At 41.8% G+C, this 19041-nt stretch overlaps 4 protein-coding genes across 9 annotated transcripts; 2 read left to right on the forward strand and 2 right to left on the reverse strand.

Annotated features, from left to right (window-relative positions):
- Positions 1-75: 75 nt before the first annotated feature.
- On the reverse strand, positions 76-7277 carry LOC103982133 (alpha-1,6-mannosyl-glycoprotein 2-beta-N-acetylglucosaminyltransferase). Of its 2 annotated transcripts, XR_010512896.1 has the most exons (2): positions 5445-7277; positions 76-209 (listed from the first exon to the last, which is right to left on the reverse strand). XR_010512896.1 is itself a non-coding variant. In XM_009398949.3 (1 exon), the coding sequence occupies exon 1, from the start codon at positions 6844-6846 to the stop codon at positions 5536-5538; it is 1311 nt and encodes a 436-aa protein (XP_009397224.2). In that variant the 5' UTR covers positions 6847-7277; the 3' UTR covers positions 5353-5535. The 2 variants fall into 2 exon arrangements, 1 of the variants encoding a protein (XP_009397224.2); XM_009398949.3 differs by lacking the exon at positions 76-209 and having other exon boundaries at positions 5353-7277.
- Positions 7278-7666: 389 nt separating this feature from the next.
- LOC103982132 (protein PYRICULARIA ORYZAE RESISTANCE 21) lies at positions 7667-12124 on the reverse strand. 5 transcript variants are annotated; one of them, XM_065180360.1, is made up of 6 exons: positions 12008-12121; positions 11840-11927; positions 9554-9796; positions 8944-9025; positions 8265-8847; positions 7669-8139 (listed from the first exon to the last, which is right to left on the reverse strand). In XM_065180360.1, the coding sequence occupies exons 3-6, from the start codon at positions 9563-9565 to the stop codon at positions 8130-8132; spliced, it is 687 nt and encodes a 228-aa protein (XP_065036432.1). In that variant the 5' UTR covers positions 9566-9796; positions 11840-11927; positions 12008-12121; the 3' UTR covers positions 7669-8129. The 5 variants fall into 5 exon arrangements, with proteins under 5 accessions (XP_065036429.1, XP_065036432.1, XP_065036433.1 ...); XM_065180361.1 differs by having other exon boundaries at positions 9554-9801; XM_065180358.1 differs by having other exon boundaries at positions 11840-12124.
- A 435-nt stretch (positions 12125-12559) lies between these two features.
- LOC103982131 (uncharacterized) lies at positions 12560-13321 on the forward strand. Its single transcript, XM_009398946.3, has 3 exons — positions 12560-12836; positions 12913-12979; positions 13053-13321. Exons 1-3 carry the CDS (start codon positions 12707-12709, stop codon positions 13195-13197), a joined length of 342 nt encoding a protein of 113 aa, XP_009397221.2. The 5' UTR covers positions 12560-12706; the 3' UTR covers positions 13198-13321.
- A 1617-nt stretch (positions 13322-14938) lies between these two features.
- Positions 14939-19033, forward strand: LOC135671936 (oligopeptide transporter 3-like). The gene is made up of 6 exons (XM_065180362.1): positions 14939-15511; positions 16106-16203; positions 16792-17361; positions 17564-17819; positions 17935-18117; positions 18214-19033. The coding sequence occupies exons 1-6, from the start codon at positions 14999-15001 to the stop codon at positions 18826-18828; spliced, it is 2235 nt and encodes a 744-aa protein (XP_065036434.1). The 5' UTR covers positions 14939-14998; the 3' UTR covers positions 18829-19033.
- Positions 19034-19041: the final 8 nt, after the last annotated feature.

The following is a 19041-nucleotide window of genomic DNA, read 5'->3' on the forward strand; positions in this document are numbered from 1 at the left end:
GATTCAATGGTTCCTAACCATCTTTCATTGCTGAGCATACAGCTTCATGTCATCGAACGCACAGTATAAGCGAAAAAAAAGTTTCCACCACCAAAAGGTTCCATCAAATTTCAAGCCTTGGCACAATTAGGTAAAATAAAAAAGAATCCAAGAAGCTAATTGACCGGCAGAAATGACTGTACCTCAATCGCACAATCCAAGAAGCAACCCTGCAAACAACATCCTGTTTAGGTAGCAGTTTACATGAAAATAAAATCAATAAAGAGTAATGTTCCATCTTAAAATCACAAAGAACACAGCATTCTACCAAATGCAGCCTGAAGGCACTTTGCATGCAGAAATGACGAGGCTTAAAGTTGCAGAATTCTTTGGGCCAATATGTGTTGTCTCATCTTACTATCAACTCTTTATACTTATACCACCTATAGTTCATTTAATGGAAAGCTAGATTGGCTTGTAACTTGTGAGAAATGGACTAGCATAATAGACGAATAAGAACACCTAATTATCAGACAACGGGGAGATGGAAATACAGTCCGGTTGTCATGGATTAGACACTACCACAGAAGCTGAAGACCTGAAGCCATAGCTTCCGTAGTCGGGAAGTAGAATGATACAGGGAATTTCTTTTACTGTTGAGAATCCAATGTTTCTTATGATGGACCACTAGTTAAGAAAGTGCCAAGATTCCATGGAACAAAAACTTCTCAGAACAGACAAGACTGCATACTAGTGAATTCACTATTTTCTTGGGTGGGAACTTGATAGAATAAAGTCACCCTTTTCTTTCTGTGGAGTATCAAGTTCTTAACATTTTTACTATCGGCAGGCCAAAAAACTGCTCTCTTCTGTTGCACTGAAAATAGCATCTTAAGAAACTCAGCTTCTCAATAATTTCATCAGGAGTAATCCTTGCAGAATGTAATACTCTTTGGGCTCAAAGATTCAACACAGTCTTAAAGATATATGATAAGTCACTTTCTCAGAACACCAAAGAACAACAAAGCAGTTGTACGCAAGGGAGTATAAAAGTCATATTAACATTCAAACCAGCCATATCAGTGCCGTGAACACAAAACAACACTAATATAACCATACAGAAAGAATAACTATCAGGAGAGAAGCTTATTCCACTGAACAAATTAAAATAGAACACAAAATTATAATCGATATTGCTGTTTGGTTGACACCTATATTCCACTGGAAGCGTAGAATTGAACTAATATATTTAAAAGCATCTTTTCTGTGCTTTCAAGCAAAACAAGAACTAAATCAATTCTGTTATGGACCTTTACATCTAATATCTGCATTTGGTAATGCGTTTCTTGTAAATGGGTAGCCAACAAAAAACCTGTTGGACATTCCCCAGTATACCAGATTTTAACAAGCAATCAGCAGTAAGGGGTCTAAATAGAAATCTAATTTTCTTTTAACAAGAACAGAGGGAAGAGAACTGGTGGACAAAGCATAGAAAAATGACCGATATAAAATAGACGTACTAAAAAGATATATACAAAGAAGATTTTGAGACGATAGACGTGACATTGAGATAAGAGAGTGGGCCTTGGGGTCACTGTGTAGTTGTTTCTTTGTGATCTAAGTGACCGGAGTTCATATCATGAAAATAACCTGTTTGAGCGGAGCTAAGATTGTGTATATTGACCTCTCAAGGCGTATTACCGGGGGCATGGAGCATTAGATCACCCTTAATGCAAGCTGAAGTTGAAATGGTTTGACTTAAAAGGCTTAAGTCCAGGCAAATAAGAACTCAAAGACAACAAAAGAACATACAGGATAAGACTACTGGTGTTATGGTAATAACAAGTAATATTTAGTATAGTTTTTAGGATTGTGATTCCGGTTATGTGAAAAAGCCAATGAGATAGCGAAAATAAGAACAAAATACTGCTTACCCACTGATAGTTGTAGTTGAAGATAGCTTTCCTAAGGTACCCCTAAGAAAGAATATGTTTCGCACAACTAACATCTCATTTCAAAAGCTAGGCCTCAAGGAGAGAAAAACATATGCTTAGCACAATCTTGTTTATTGAGAAATATGCAGTCCTAGTAAGGTTATAGAAGCAACCAAATAGTCACGAGGTGTACATGTACTTGTGCCTACAATCGATGTAGGTTATTATGAAGAAAGAAATAGGGAAGAGACAACAGGAAACAACTTCATTAGCAGACAAAAAACAAAAATAGCATTTTGTCAATGTTATCAATAGAAGCTTCTTTATCCGCGTCATGCTAAAACCACAGCAAGAACTTGAAGGTGAAAGTATACATTAGCATTTTGTCTATAGTATCCATACAATTTCTGCATCACATACATGTATGTATATGTATATGTGTGTGTGCACACACACACGCATGCATACACATGTATGTGCATGCATAAGAGTTGACACTCACCAAATCAGATGCCAAATATTAGCTATAATAGCATGCAATTTGAAGGGAAATTGCTAAGACCTATGAATAGTCAGCTTTTTACCTCAATAGAGGCTAACAATCATGTGACTACATTATTCTACTGCCTCGCAATATTCCAGGTGGGCAAGATCATCAGGATATGCAATTCCTTAAAGATTATCATACACCCAAACTAGGAGGGGACTATGATGGCATATAGGACTAACAAGCTTATTACTAGTGACAAAAGCTTATCATTTTAGGGCAATGTTGTCAAGGACCTATATATGCATATGACAGAGTGGAGCCATCACTAGGCCAAAACCTCATATGCTACCTACTTGCAAAAGGATTTAGGCAATGTGTGGGGTCATGACAAGGCTATCAAACCGTCGAATGGGAAGATAGTGCCACCCCAGTAAATCCTAGATCAGAAGTGAGAATGAGTTATGATGGTCTAAGGCTAGATATGCTCACGACCAGTAACAAGACTTGACGGTTTGGCCACATGGATATGGGCCTACATATTCTAGTTACTGGGCTAGTGGATCAATCGGGTCAGGTCATGACAAATAGCTTACTAGATTTACGGATATATTAAACAATTCAATTCATACCATCTCTAGCATATAATTCTTTTAACTAGTACAAGCCCAGAATCCATAGTTATACATTCAATAAGTGAATTTTATAATTATATGAGAGTTCTGTAGCTAGCCTTAAAAACACTCATTGAAAGACACCAGTTTATGTAACAAAGCCAATCATCCATACTCATCCCCCCTCTGTCCCATATAAGAAAGAAATCTGAAGACCACAGTCATGATAATCTCCACATTCTAGTTAACATGGAATTCTTCCAAGTTGCAGTACTGGTCATAAGAAGAACTAGTGAAGGTTAGTATAGGGCAAGAGATATGAAAAGTCAAGAAGCAAAAAGACCAGCATACTTTTGGTGCGAGATCATTTGCATCCCAGTGCCACATTTCTTTGTCTGTATGTTGGAGGTGGAATAATTATTCCTCAGTTCTGACTCACTAAGATCCAGAAACTTGATTGCTGATGTTTTGATGGGACTTCCTTTTCATGTGGTTGTCTTCTATGAAATGAGATTGTTGAAATTGCAACACCATTCACTGCTTCTAATTAAAGCAATTCATTGCACATATGTTCATGGTGTCCAGCGTATATAGTTAAAACAATTCATTGCATCAGAAAAACTCAATATGTGGCTTAAAGATACCAAGCCAAGTAATCATAAATAGAACATCTAACTATTTGCTAAATTATTTTATGGCACTACCATTGCATCTATAGACACCAGGGACCAATAATGCCAAACATAACAAAATGCCAAATCCACTGATTGAACAGTGATCTAAAAAAAGATATTTGGGAAAAAACAATACAGAAGAAAAAGGCTTGCAAATCATTTAACATCGTTGAACACAAACATGGACAAAGTCATCAAGAGTACTACTTTTTTACTTTAACTTTTGCACATTATCCTCAATTGCAGCATAGCTGTCTCTTTCTTTTGATAATCTAATTATAGAAAAAACAATAATAAGAAATATACAAGTGAAGTTCAAACAATGTTTCAAAACTGTAAACATAGAATGGGTAGTTCAGGTTCTTAAGGCAATGCCTTAAGCAAATTTACTTTTGTAATTATGCTAATTGCAAATTGGTCAACAACATAAATTTTCAATACGTTAATGGTTCAAATAGGAATAAATTAATTCTTAGCCATCTAAGAATATCATTTTCAGATGTTATGCAGGTAGATACATTAATGGTTCAAATAGGAATAAATTAATTCTTAGCCATCTAAGAATATCATTTTCAGATGTTATGCAGGTAGATACATTAATGGTTCAAATAGGAATAAATTAATTCTTAGGCATCTAAGAATATCATTTTCAGATGTTATGCAGGTAGATACATCCAAATGTTATGCAGGTAGATACATTAATGGTTCAAATAGGAATAAATTAATTCTTAGGCATCTAAGAATATCATTTTCAGATGTTATGCAGGTAGATACATCCAAATGTTATGCAGGTAGATACATTAATGGTTCAAATAGGAATAAATTAATTCTTAGCCATCTAAGAATATCATTTTCGGATGTTATGCAGGCAGATACATCCAAATGTTATGCAGGTAGATACATTAATGGTTCAAATAGGAATAAATTAATTCTTAGCCATCTAAGAATATCATTTTCAGATGTTATGCAGGTAGATACATCCAAATGTTATGCAGGTAGATACATTAATGGTTTAAATACGAATAAATTAATTCTTAGCCATCTAAGAATATCATTTTCAGATATTATGCAGGTAGATCCAAATGTTATGCAGGTAGATACATTAATGGTTCAAATAGGAATAAATTAATTCTTAGCCATCTAAGAATATCATTTTCAGATGTTATACAGGTAGATACATCCAAATGAAACCAAAGAGAAGTCCGTTACCTGCTATGACATATTAAACCTAACAATCCATTTATTGATATTGTGCGGATAAAATTAGCCTTAAGCTTACTTCTCTTTATCAACAAAAGAAGTAACTTTGCTATTCTCGGTAGACAAAAGATCAGACATGTTCTCCAGCAGAATTCTTCTTGTCCAACAGTAGATGAATTAAAAAGCTAATCAACATTCTTAAATCAAAGAATAGGGTGAGGAAAAGTGAACTCAAGCCACATATAGCCAGTGAAGTGAATTAGATTGCAAGATAGCTAGTGCCATATATAACAAACACATCCTGCTTCTAGTTTGTAGTCGCATCAACTTCCCAAGGACTGTTACTAGCATACAGGTAAGCTAACCAAACTATATGCTTAAACCTGAGATCATATCCAACTCAATATGACAAAGATTTACACAACAAAAGGAACTACCAAAGACCAGCAAGAAAAAGAAGACAATTGAACTTGCACAACAAGAGGAAAATAATTAATTTCTTGAAAAGATAGATGTAAAATAATTTTTCAGTGGTACAGACCATGATGTCCTGTACCTCAATGGCAGTGTATAGATCAGGTACAGTATGGTGATAGCATGATGCTCTCAAGAGCTTGAAAAATAGCATGGTGCCATACAACCTTTCCTCAACCTGATGATATTTGCACATCATGATACATGTATGCAAAACTCAAACAAAGCTCTCGGTCTCTCTCATCGCCCCAGCCTCCCCAACCTTTAAAACCTGCTTGGTAACCACTTTGCTTCTTGACAACATGCACCTTCCAATCAGGTTTTATGTTAAGAATCTTGTCAATTTCATCTAGTTGAAATCTTGCTTCCCCATTATCGATGCATGAACTACTCTTCCCTCGTCCCTGATGCAGCCCACATTTACCAAAATGGGCAGCACTTCTCCTAGGACCTCTCAGAGTGTAAACCGGGGTCCCAAATGATGGATAGACAGTAGCCCACATAGTTATGTCCCAGTTATACTCATCAAATGAGCAAAACTCCTTTGCTTTTGTATGGATCTTCCTCCAAACAGTCCGATTAAAGGAATAACCCACATTGCCCATTTTCTCAGCAACCAGCATATCCCAGCCTTCTCCGATGGAGTTCACATCCATGGGTGACAAGTTGGCAGCATAACACTCAGGGCATTTCATGGGCTTCAATCCTATAAGCAACTGAAGGTTCCGGTAAGCATTCGGATAGATATAATGGTCCTCTTCAATGAAAAGAATGTGACCAGAGAATCCCTTGGTTTCCTCCATACCATCCCACACAGTATTCATCATCCACCACCAGTGATGCTTCAATGAGACGGTCCTTGGTGACCTGTGGTTACCATATTGGTCAGCTGTCCCATTACACTTGGTCACGATGGGGTCATCCTTATCGTGGCAATCACCAGGCGAGACGCCCGGAAAGCCATCGGGGAATAAGTGCGGAGAGTAGGGCGCAAAGATCTGCTTGGCCTGGCAGAACCGGATGTCCTGAACGATCCTGTCCATCTCGGCGAAGTAGCCATCGTGGCTGACGATCAGCATTGTCTCGCTGATCCCCTCCACAGCCGCGAGGCTGCTTACTACCAACCGGAGGTACTGGGGGCGGTTGTGCACGTAAAGGACGATCTTTGTGTGATCCTTGGCCAGGTTTGGAAAACGATCCATGTTCCTGGGGGGCAATTTGTTCCTCTGATCCAAGGACATGGACAGGATGCTCTGTTTCGGCAACTCCAGCTCGGATTTGAGATGTATCACCAGCGAGCGGTCGGTTTCCCAAACAGCAGAGCCTCCATACATGTTCACAAACGAAGAAGAGGAAGTAACTGTTCCCACTCTGAGTAAAAAGGTCACAAGCAGCACCGCGAGAAGGACTAGGAGGGCGAAGGGAAGCATTCGCCGCAACGGAAGTGCATCTTTCACAGCTCGAGATTTCCTATAAAAGGCCATGGATTTCGAAGTTCTTGGAAACCTAGTACATCTCAGGTCTCCGGCTCTTAACACCGATACACGACTACGTGGCTTTTGTAAGCTCAAAGGGACGGATGGAAGGATGGATCGGAAACAAGAAAGAAATGATCTTTCTCCAGAAGCGATACGAATCGATGAAGCAGAGGTGGTCAACTCAGACGAGAGGATTCTTGAATCCCTAATCTAGCGAGAAGCCAAATCGAATAGATCTCGACAACCCCGCTAACATTAGGATATTGGAAGCTCGCTCAAAACGACCGACAAATCGGGGAACCAAAGAAAGAAATCGATCGCCAGAACATGGTCGAAGCATCCGAGGGAAGAAGAGAAGCGACCAACCTCAGGAACGATCTGTGGAGGGCGGAGAAGGAGGAGGAAGAAGAGGCAGAGGCAGGGCGGGGCGGCGGCGGGACGAGCTGTGAACTGCTTTCCTGAAACCCAGAGCGTGGAAGCTGCGAGCTAATAGTAAACTGAGGTGTCGACAGCAGCATTTTTCTACCCGTCAAACGAAATCTACCTCAACTACCCGTGTGGTCTTTGGAAGGTATGATGTGGGGGCCCACACGTTGTCTCGAAACGTAAACCAGCCGCGGGTACGCTTGAGGTACACGAAATAAGTAGCTTTCGGCGAAGCGAGTCATCCTTTGACGAAATTTGTACGTATACCTCTTTGGTATTGTTGTATTTATCCCTCCAATTTCAATTAATCTTGTTTAAGTGAACATGCCGTTTTGTGGTGCATGTATTAATTTGATGCAGGTATTCTCCATATATAAATGCACTTGTATTAAGCAAATGTACGCTTCTTGATCTTAAAAGTGTTTGGCCAAAACCGTAATGCAATGTCCACGTTACAACCGTTTCCTTTACGAGACAAAGACGCGGATCTGATGCTGCAACATGGGGGCGGAGGAGCGACCCATCCGTCGTCGTGGAGCTGCAAATGTCACTGCTTTGGCGCGGGGAGAACACCCAGCTTTGCCCGCTCGGACCACAATGGCGATGGGGCCATCTGGGAGAGGAGTGCACGGCGGCGCATGGAGACGAGCTTCATTATTCGCCATCGCCATGAACGGTAGGTGGCGCATCTCCATCCGGGAGCATGTCGCCCTGGGCGAGGCTTCGCTGTCTCCATCACGGCAGGGAGGACCCGGGAATCGCATCCCCCCGGTGGCTCATTCATGATGAGGAGCAGAAGACAAACACGGATACGCACAGCGTTCGATCTCAATGGCACGAACGCTTCACCCCATCACCGTTAGTTATGTTTTCCTTGCAATATTATAAATCACATATGTAAATGTGTTTATTATCACATCTATCACACACACACACACACACACACACATTATCATATCTATCACACACACACACGCACACAATGCGTAGGAAATTACATGATGGAGCAGCCGTAGGGAGGCTCCTCCTCGCAGACGATCTTGTAGCCCTGTACCTCGTAACACGGAGGGCCGCCGTAGTACATGGCTGGTGGAGGCGGTTCGTCTGTCACCAGGCCGCACGAGCAGCAGCGGCAGGACCCGTAGCGCGGCTCGTAGCAGGGGCACGGCTGGTAGCAGCAGACCGGCCACACCGGGGTCCGGAAAGCCCACATAGGCGCCTTCACCACCACATCGGGGGGCGGGGTCGGGTCGGGCTTCGGTGGCGGCGGCGGCGGCGGTTCAGGAGCAGGAGGTGGCGGTGGTTCGGGCGTGGGCGGCGGCGGTGGTTCGGGCCCAGGAGGCGGCGGTGGTTCGGGCCCAGGAGGTGGCGGAGGTTCGGGTGTAGGAGGGGCCGGTTCGGGTGGGGGAGGAGCCGGTTCCGGTTCGGGTGGCGGGTTGCCCGGCTTGATCTGGATGTCTTTGATCACCTTGGAGGCGAGGCAGCAGAGCTTCTTGATGAAGCAGTCGGGATTGAAGGGGCCGGAGACCGTCACAGTGTCGTCCTTCTCATCGTAGGCGATGGACTGGATCTTGTATTGTTCTAACATAAGGAAATCCACAAAAGACATTCTATAAGAAAGATGTGATAGTTCTAGAACAGTAGCGTAGGGAGGAGAGACGACAATTGCATGCTTACTTTGGAGCTTGCATATAGCTTTTTTAATCTTCTTGGAGCAGAGGCAGCAGTCAAGATCGACCTTTATGATCACCGTGGCAATCTGTGATAATTACACCAGCAAAAAAAATACTACTAGATGAGATATATAGATATATACGCATTCATGTACATATGCGAGCATATCAAGTTCAACAAAAGGAACAATAAATATCATCTTTCTTCATTTCAATGTATTAATTTTGGTGCATGATTTGTACGAGTGGAAGTCAAATTGTGAATGACCAAGAACAACATGTAAAGGAAACTTAGATTAACATATGAAGCCGAGAAATATATAAGAAGCCGAACTGGATTGGGAAAAAAAAACCATCATATCTACCAAATTCAGTTAATGAAATGCACAACAAAGGAAAGATGGAGGTAAAAGAAATAGCGAAAAACATACATGCAGCAAGGAGTAGTAGAACCACACCCGAAAACTCCACGAGTACTGACAGAATAACATCGCATTCACCACAAAAAGAAAACAGCAGATAAGAAGTATAAAAGAAACAATGCAACTTTGCAGACGGTAGACATACAAGTGATCAGAAGAGCATTAAAAGAGAGGGAGGAGGGAATTGAGCACCTTCTCTGCCATTTCTTGCGAGTGCTGAGATCCCAAGCTAGAGCAGAGGAGGAGGATGGGAAGAGGTTCTTCTTTATAGACGTAGATGATAAACCAAAGTGCACTGAGGTCATGAACCACCCAGCCCAGACAAGAACATGTGTCACTCTCACCGACTTATCTGCTGCCTTCATGGGTACGTTTAAGCGCAGAGTCATGCACCTTTACTCTCACTTTGGTTGCTTGTATTTGATGATCGATGGCCTATTCTAAATATTCCCAGTCAAAATGCAAAATTCCGGTTGGAACCAGAGAGAGAACTTTATATAAAAGATATATGTTTAGAACATGGAAAAAAGAACACACACACACACAGAAATATTTGCACCTCCCTCATATTTGAAAAAGGAAAGTTGCTTGGTCATGACAGATGAGCATTAAATTCAAATAAGATTGCTTTCTGAGGAAGCTCACAACCACCTTCATACCTTAAAACACATTAATCCTTTGCACTAGCTTGATAAATTTCTTTCCTTGTGTAGACGATCATCATCAACTTATCTTGCCGACTGATGGAGTATCGTGGTCAGTGTGGTTTTCAATGGCGATGTGACCACCGAGAAAATTATACACAGCTCAATAGAAATCCTTTTCTAGGTTTGAAACAACAATGTAGTTAAAAGAGTTATGACCCATCAACATCTAGAGTCATATTGGGTCTAAATATCATTATTACCTGCCCTGCCTATTGAAGATTTGATTTTGACGTACTCCCTACTCAAATTTTAACTGCTTTCAGATTCATAACTTTTAATGAACAAACTTCTATGATGTCTTTCTAAGTGAAGCATTTCTGTATCTTCTCCTTCTATTGGCCTGTTCTGAAATCTGGTTTCCCAGGTGATATCTTAATAGTTGACAGCCAGCCATCTAAGATAATTTTAAACTAATTTCTTATGCGATACCCTTTTTCCTACTACAAACCGGGAGGTTCAGAAATCAATTCTTCTGACTTTGAACAGACAGAAGACCACAAGCGTGCTTGAATATCTAAAAATTTTCTCAAACTATTGTCCTTTAAGACCATAGACTATAGTCTCTGGCTGATAGCTCGCTTAAGTATCCTCACTCATCCCACATGGCTTCTCAAGCCCATACTTGTGGATCTCCAATTCAAAGAGTATCGTGACACTTCAGAAACCTTGACCAAAAGCCACATGATCACAGACAAATAATAAAAGAATATGATGGCTTTTCTTAAAGTTATCATAAGGATCACCCATGGCACATCATCTTAAACTTGGCAGTCTCCTTTTTTCACTGGCTTTGTGTGTCGCACGGAACTACATCTTAACTAGCTTCTTGGCTTGATAGGACCAATAAGCGCAAAACACATACAGAGAAAAGGAAGAAAGGTCTGTCCTGAACGACTCATTAAACAACAAGAAATAATCATGCTTTTGCAATTGTCTTTGTGGGTGGCAAATAAGAAGTTGTAGGTGGCATTCACAAGGTCACTTTCCAGTTGAGAATCTAATCTCCGTTTCTCTTCTCCATTCCGATCTGCTTTTTCATTCCTAAGGTGTCATTACCAACAAGGATGCAACTGAGTGGAGAATAAGTTCCACTACATATTTGCAGCACCGCATTTCAACTTTCGATGAATGGATAAGAATGAAAACCTTTAAAACTGTCGACATATCTTAATGCATATTAGTATAATTTCCAGGAATTCATAAATTTAGCTGCCAATCAGGAAATAATTACAAGAAGTGTAATCATTTTAACAACTATAAAAGGATCCAAACTGTCAATCCCATACTTAAATAATGTATATAGAACTGCTTCATGTAATTATGTCCACATGTTACTTGCAAGGTTTCTTTTGTGGGTGTCTAAATTACTGATCTTGTGGTCAAACTGAATTGAAAATGTATCAACTTTTACCTAAACAAGAGAAGAAAAACATAATTCATGGAGAATCTCCAAACTAGTAAAAAATCATGCAAATACCAACAAAAATATATGACCGAGGGCCAAGGAAATGAAACTAGTAAAATGCAAAAAAAAAAAAAAAAAGGAAGGAAATTCTGATACAAAGGACAAACCCTAATCAAACTAACATAATTCAATAAAATAGTTCTTAATTCAAAAAGTCGGATCTTTTACGATATATTCAATTTGGCGAGCATCAAATGAAATGTAACATATGTCATGAAGACTCGAGGACGAAGATAAATCTAAAATTTCTCTAGGTATCGTTACAAAAGAATATCCTACAGAGGAAACTGATACAGAACAGATTACCTTGTATGGCTCAAAAAGGTACTTCTACTTCCGGAGATTTCGATTCGTATAAATAGAAGGGAAGCATCGATATGCTCTCGACTTATTCCTGTTCAGAAATCAAAGATTTTAAGAACCCACGGACTCCTCAAGATTCCAGAGAAAGTAGAACGCCAAAAAGAAGGTTACACCGTGAATTCGAGCGGAAATAATGCACGAAGAATAACCAAGGATCGAGCAGAAGGAGATGAATCGTCCGCGAAAAGAAGTACTCTATGATGAGATCGATTGCCCGAGAGGGAGTAGAGGGGAGTCGACCGATTGAGTTTGAAAGAGGATTCGAATTTGATGGGCCCGGGCTTTTCGTAAATTTCAAAAGTACGAGGGTCTATTCGTAAAACTCAAATTAAAGTTCGACCCGAACCCAAGTAATTGGGCGGCCGAACTACGAGCCGCTCTAACACAACCCAACCGACGATCCAAATTAAACATGCGAGCCGAAATGTTCATTTATGCTTCCATCCTCATAATATATTTATGGAAATCTACTGATCGAGGGTGGTTCTTACAATATATACAACACACTTTATATCGATCGGAAAAGAAGGGTTCACGTCACTTTAAAACAGTATTCAACAAAAAAAGAAAAAGAGATTTTTCTGAGAAGGAAAAAATCCTTGAATTTTAGCTTTTAATGACAGTAGCTTCGTTCCAACTTAATTAGATTGCAATCCTGTCCAGGTCAAGACCAGAATTTGAGTGGCTTAGATGAGTCGAACGCAGGATCGAGTCGAGCCAATCATCATAACCTCAGCCTTATCCACACACCAGAGATAGCGTAGGAGGAGATATGTCACGGGCCGCCACCGGGATCTTCCAAACCAAGAAATGGCCACCCCGGCTCTCTTCATCCCCACCGTCGGCAATGGCTTTGTGCGCAGCTCATTCCCGCGCTTTTCCTTTCCTTCTCTTTCCGCCGCAAGAATCATCAAACCAGCCAGGATCTACGCAAATCTAGGTACATGTATTGCTGCTATCCGAGTAGAGAAACAAGAAGCTCCTGAAGAACTAACTGCTGGTTGTCGGAGGTGCAGGTGGAGCGGATGGAGAGGCGAAACCTGCCAAGAAGAAGTTCATCACCAGGGAAGAAGAACCAGACCAGTATGCTTCGTCTCCTTCTATTGTTTCTGTATCATCTTCTGCATGCTAATGGATACATATGATGGTGATGCAGATATTGGCAGACGGCAGGTGAGAGGAAAGGGGAAAACCCCATGAAGACACCTTTGCCGTACATCATCATCTTCGGTATGTCGACGCCTTTCGTCATCCTCGCCATTGCATTTGCTAATGGCTGGATCAAGATGCCCATGAAGTGACTGAGAGAGAGAGAGAGAGAGAGAGAGAGAGAGAGAGAGATGGCAGTTTATGATCGTTGTTTAGCTAACACAAAAACGTGTACTGTCTACTGTTTCGATCAACAAAGGAGTTTGTCTGCAGTAATCGATCTGCATTATTGTGCCGTGAAAACATGGCAATCGCTGTGTACAAACCACTGGGAAGAAGACAATATATTACGTCATCACCAAAGTAAAAGCCTGCATCTTAATAGTTGTCACCAATCCACCTTCGCTGAAACGAGCCTCCCTTTGTATTTATTTATGGAATCGAAAAGTTTGCATCTTCGTATTTTTTATGAAATAGCCATCTTATTAATTGCTATCTCCAAGGATCAATTAATGGTGCACATCAAAATAATGTTGTAGGTATGGCCACCAGCTATGTCAGGTCTTTACCAGGGGAGCTGATTCCTGGCACGCAAGTCTATCTTAATCACCAGTACAGTGTGACACCATCTTAGATATATACTTCTTTTCATGCATGGGTTTGCTCTATAAGATCGGATATGGAAGTTCTAAAAGAGCTCAGATATAATTTAAGACAACCATGCTCACTTATCCAAGCTTTGATTGAGGTGGAACAAAGCAACACCATGTTATTTGAAGGCATCTCCAAAAGCCATGGTCCATGGCCTGATCAAGACCTTGCAATTGACTTTTCTGTCTTCAGCTCTTCCCCACCGATGGCACACAAAATGGAGAGCACTGCTCTCCATCTTCTGAAACCTTCATGATAATGCTTTCCCCAAAATCGATCATAACATAGAAGAGAATAATATATGCACATGAAAACTCGGTTTCTTGACTGATTAGATGGAGAATTTTGACCCCTCTTTTTGCATGCTTATAGAACCTAATTCTAAGAGACTCTGCAACCTCATCTGTGAGTTCTATATATTATGTTGGTGAGAGAGTTGTACGTACTATGTTTGAGCTGTAACTTGCGTGTGTCCAGCAAATGCTTGTTCCTGTTGTACCCGGCCTCTTTTCTTCCTCCCCCAAGTCCTTCCAACTTCAACTCTGGTATTATATTCCGCAGGCGGCGTCAGCGATGTCTCCGATCTAGCCATCCAACTTTGACGAAGCTGCTGCTTCCATTGACATGCAAGTAAATGGATAAGACAGCTTTCACTTTCTTCTTTCTCGGAAGAAGAAAGCCATGTGCGGCCTCTGGGGTTAATTTCTTGCCACGGCGACAGCTTAGCGTCAGAGTCCGTAGATGCTTATGCTACGTGAGCATGATGCTACTATCTTAGCCATGTCATCAATCATCGACACCATATAACAGTGATGAAGATTCCTGCCATGTCATACTTGTTTGGCGATTCATGCACATAGGTCCCAAATGGACAATATGTTACTTATGAACATTTGCTTGATGTCCATCGAAGTGTCTATCACTTTGAGCCACAAGTTCGAGTCATGTTTGTTGGCAAGTCTCCTTCAGTCAACCCAATAATTTGATTGACCACTCAATTGATTTGGTATAGGGCACATCTACACAAATCATACATATGTACATAAGCAACCAATTCAGCATTTGGGAGAAACTCCTGTAAACATAAAAAAAATATTATCTTTTATTTAATAATTAATTAAGCATATTTCTTTTCACTTTTTATGATAATAAATATCCACTAATAAAGCCTCAGTCAAATTATCGTCGCTGCTGCTCTTCTCACTCACTCTCGCTCTCTGTCTCTCTGTCTCTCTGTCTCTCTCTATATATATGTCGGTCGCTACACTCCGAGATCGGTGCAAAGATTGAAGCTCGAGAACAATGGCATCCAATAAAAGCTCCGTACCTCAAGAGTCGGCGCCGGAGGTGGCAGCGGCGGCGGGGGAGGAGAAGGACTACCGCCCGGTGGAGGAGGTGGCGCTGGTGGTGCCGGAGACCGACGACCCTTCGCTCCCGGTGATGACATTCCGGGCCTGGTTCATCGGCCTCGCCTCCTGCACCATCCTCATCTTCCTCAACACCTTCTTCACCTACCGCACGCAGCCGCTCACCATCTCCGCCATCCTGGCGCAGATCACGGCGCTCCCTGTCGGTCGCTTCATGGCGTCGGTGCTGCCCAACCGGGAGGTCAGGGTGTTCCGGAACTGGGGGTTCAACCTCAACCCGGGCCCCTTCAACATCAAAGAGCATGTTATCATCACCATCTTCGCCAACTGCGGGGTGTCCATCGGCGGCGGAGATGCCTACTCCATCGGCGCCATCACCGTCATGAAGGCGTACTATAAGCAGAGCTTGAGCTTCCTCTGCGGGCTCATCATAGTGCTCACCACTCAGGTAACGGAAAAGGAAATCCACCTTTTTCTCTCTTTAGCCCAACACTTATGTTGATTCCATGGAGACGGATTGGGCAGGGTTTAAGTCTACCATCTCTCCCATCAATCGAATGGTGTGGTACAGAGTTGAAGGGAAGATTTTTCCTCGATTAGGGGGAATAGGAAGCACTTCAACTTCAACAAAATAGACCTCATATTTCTGTATTTAATTCTTAGAAACATCAAGAAAAGAAGAAATTTTGTTCTCCAATTATAATAGAAGCCTCTTGAAGTGGCTGATTTTTATGTTTGCACATAAAGACAGACATTTTTTTCTTAGTAAAGATTTTTCTTTTTTGACTTGCATGTTTCCGAGGGCAAAGACAAAACTGTAACATTAAGCTCTGGTAATCTATCTACTAAATCTAAAACATCAAAACAATGTGAGCTTGCTTCGTGTGTCTTGATGTTGTTGTTTTGATAGTATTTTGGAAGTAATCAACACTTGATCAGTTGATTTATGAAAGAAACCTTGTTGTTCTTCTCCTGATCACTACTTTTTTTCTTTGTCCTAAATCTATATTTTCATGGAAGGGATGTATTACTTTACTTGCAGATACTTGGTTATGGATGGGCAGGGATGCTGAGGAGATACCTCGTAGATCCTGCTGAAATGTGGTGGCCATCTAACCTCGCCCAAGTTTCACTCTTCAGGTCTGATATACTATCTTGTTTAATTAACCCATTGTAAGGTTTTATATGTAAACATCCATAGTCTGATTAATGCTTTGATCATTACATAACTTCATGGGCTTAAAAAAACTATATAATGGTTTGCTTAACAAATTTATGCTTGTATGATTTTCCATGAAGCTTAAAGAAATTATGATGGCAGAAAAGTATTTTTATTTTTATTTTTTTTGGTCTTTGGCTATTGCAATCTATTCTATAACTTGGTGTGAAGTGTGAACTCTTAATGCAGAAGGAGAATGAATCACTTGACTTGGAAAAGTTGACAAGCTTTATTTTGTGGGGATTTTGACAGAGACAACATCTTTAGACTTTCTATACACTGAATGATAGCAACTGAAAGAAACTATGCATTCTGTTTGCATCATCCTCTTTGACATATGAACTCGAATCTATGCTAGACTGATACATTGATTACTGTGAATTAGCGTTCCAAACTGCTTTACTGCAACCTAGAATCTGAAAAAGTCCAAAGATCTGTAAACAACAGCTTCTTTGCCAAATATTTTAGATGCTTCTCGACTTTTACCTCCTGTCAAATATGTGATGCAGAGCACTTCATGAGAAGGATTCGAGGTCGAAAGGGCTAACCAGGATGCAGTTCTTCGTGCTGTTCTTCGTTGCAAGCTTTGCGTACTACACACTGCCTGGCTATCTCTTGCCCATACTGACCTTCTTCTCGTGGATCTGCTGGTCATGGCCTCGCAGTATAACTGCTCAGCAGATTGGGTCAGCTTACCACGGCCTTGGTGTCGGTGCCTTCACGCTGGACTGGGCAGGGATCTCTGCGTATCATGGCAGTCCTCTGGTCACTCCATGGTTCTCCATTCTGAACACAGCAGTTGGTTTCATCATGTTCATCTACATCATAGTACCGTTGTGTTACTGGAAATTCAACACCTTTGATGCCCGGAAGTTTCCCATCTTCTCGAATCAGCTCTTCACTACCAGAGGGCAGAAGTATGATACTACCAAGATATTGACGCCCAACTATGATCTCAATGTAGCTGCGTATGAGAGCTATGGAAAGCTCTACTTGAGTCCACTTTTTGCGCTCTCCATCGGATCAGGTTTTGCAAGATTTACAGCCACCATCGTCCATGTTCTCCTGTTCCATGGCAGGTAGAGCAGATGCTATTCAAGTTCTTTTCTCTTTTATGTTTCTCATAGGATATTACATGCTGCATTCACGGTCTCAAATCTTTGTAAGGTGTCAGATTCTTATCCAGCTCCGTTCTTGTGCTTCGGCGAACTCTGAATTAAGATTACGTGCAAGGAAGTTGTGATTTGTTTAGGTAATGCAAGTGCTTCTTCTTCCTTGCAGCGACATTTGGAGGCAGAGCAAGTCGGCAATGAACTCTGCCAAGGTGGACATCCATGCTAAGCTAATGAAGAAGTACAAACAAGTTCCTCACTGGTGGTTCCTCATTCTACTAGCGGCAAGTGTCATCTTGTCATTGATGATGTCGTTTGTCTGGAAAGAGGAGGTGCAGCTGCCTTGGTGGGGGATGATATTTGCCTTCGGGTTAGCTTGCCTCGTCACTCTTCCCATTGGGGTCATTCAGGCAACCACAAACCAGGTAAGCAAGCTTCATGAATTCCCTCTTCTTCTCCCAAGGATAGAATGACACAAAGAAGAACGTGGAATCAAATGGAAGGTTAATGACTGATCTTGTCACCGTTGACTCCTTGCAGCAACCTGGATACGATATTATAGCCCAATTCATCATCGGTTACGTACTTCCAGGGAAGCCTATTGCCAATCTGCTGTTCAAGATATATGGCAGAATCAGCACCATCCATGCACTCTCCTTCCTTGCTGACCTCAAACTCGGTCACTACATGAAGATCCCACCCAGGTGCATGTACACCGCTCAGGTGACGCAATCATTCATTCATTCATTCATCTGAACATTTCCATCCCTTTCTACTTGGCCGATACCTAAACTTTCAACAACATCTATCTTCTTTCAGCTCGTTGGAACTGTGGTTTCCGGTGTCGTCAACCTTGCAGTGGCGTGGTGGATGTTGGGAAGCATCGAGAACATCTGTGACGTTGATGCACTGCACCCTGAGAGCCCATGGACTTGCCCCAAGTACCGAGTTACCTTCGACGCTTCTGTCATATGGGGCCTCGTAGGACCTGGCCGCCTCTTCGGGCATGGAGGACTGTACCGGAACCTGGTGTGGCTGTTCCTCGTCGGAGCAGCGTTACCCGTTCCCGTGTGGGCACTGAGCAAAATCTTTCCGGAGAAGAAGTGGATTCCTTTGATCAACATACCAGTCATCTCCTACGGCTTCGCCGGAATGCCTCCTGCAACCCCAACCAACATAGCGAGCTGGCTCATCACCGGAACCATCTTCAATTACTTTGTTTTCAGATACAGAAAGGGATGGTGGCAGAAGTACAACTACGTTCTCTCCGCCGCACTGGATGCAGGGACAGCGTTCATGGGTGTGCTGCTGTTCTTCGCCCTCCAGAATGCGAATCACAATCTGCGATGGTGGGGCACAGAGCTCGATCACTGTCCGTTGGCATCATGCCCCACCGAACCTGGGATATCAGTAAAAGGATGTCCGGTGTTTTAGCCACGAGCTCTGGATCGTCTTACCGCAGATGAACCCTTGACGATGTAAAAGGACAGAACAAAGATTGCAAGCTTAGTGTGCGTCTGCGTATAGGAGCACGAATAAACTATATGGAAAGGAGTCATTCTTGTTTGTATGGTACCGTAAAATACTGGCTATACATGTTGATGTTTCCCCAAGGACATCAGTTCATCTTTCTGCAAAAGCCTTGTT

The sequence above is a fragment of the Musa acuminata genome, chromosome BXJ1-4 (genome assembly GCF_036884655.1).
Source record: "Musa acuminata AAA Group cultivar baxijiao chromosome BXJ1-4, Cavendish_Baxijiao_AAA, whole genome shotgun sequence".
Taxonomy (NCBI): Eukaryota; Viridiplantae; Streptophyta; class Magnoliopsida; order Zingiberales; family Musaceae; genus Musa; species Musa acuminata.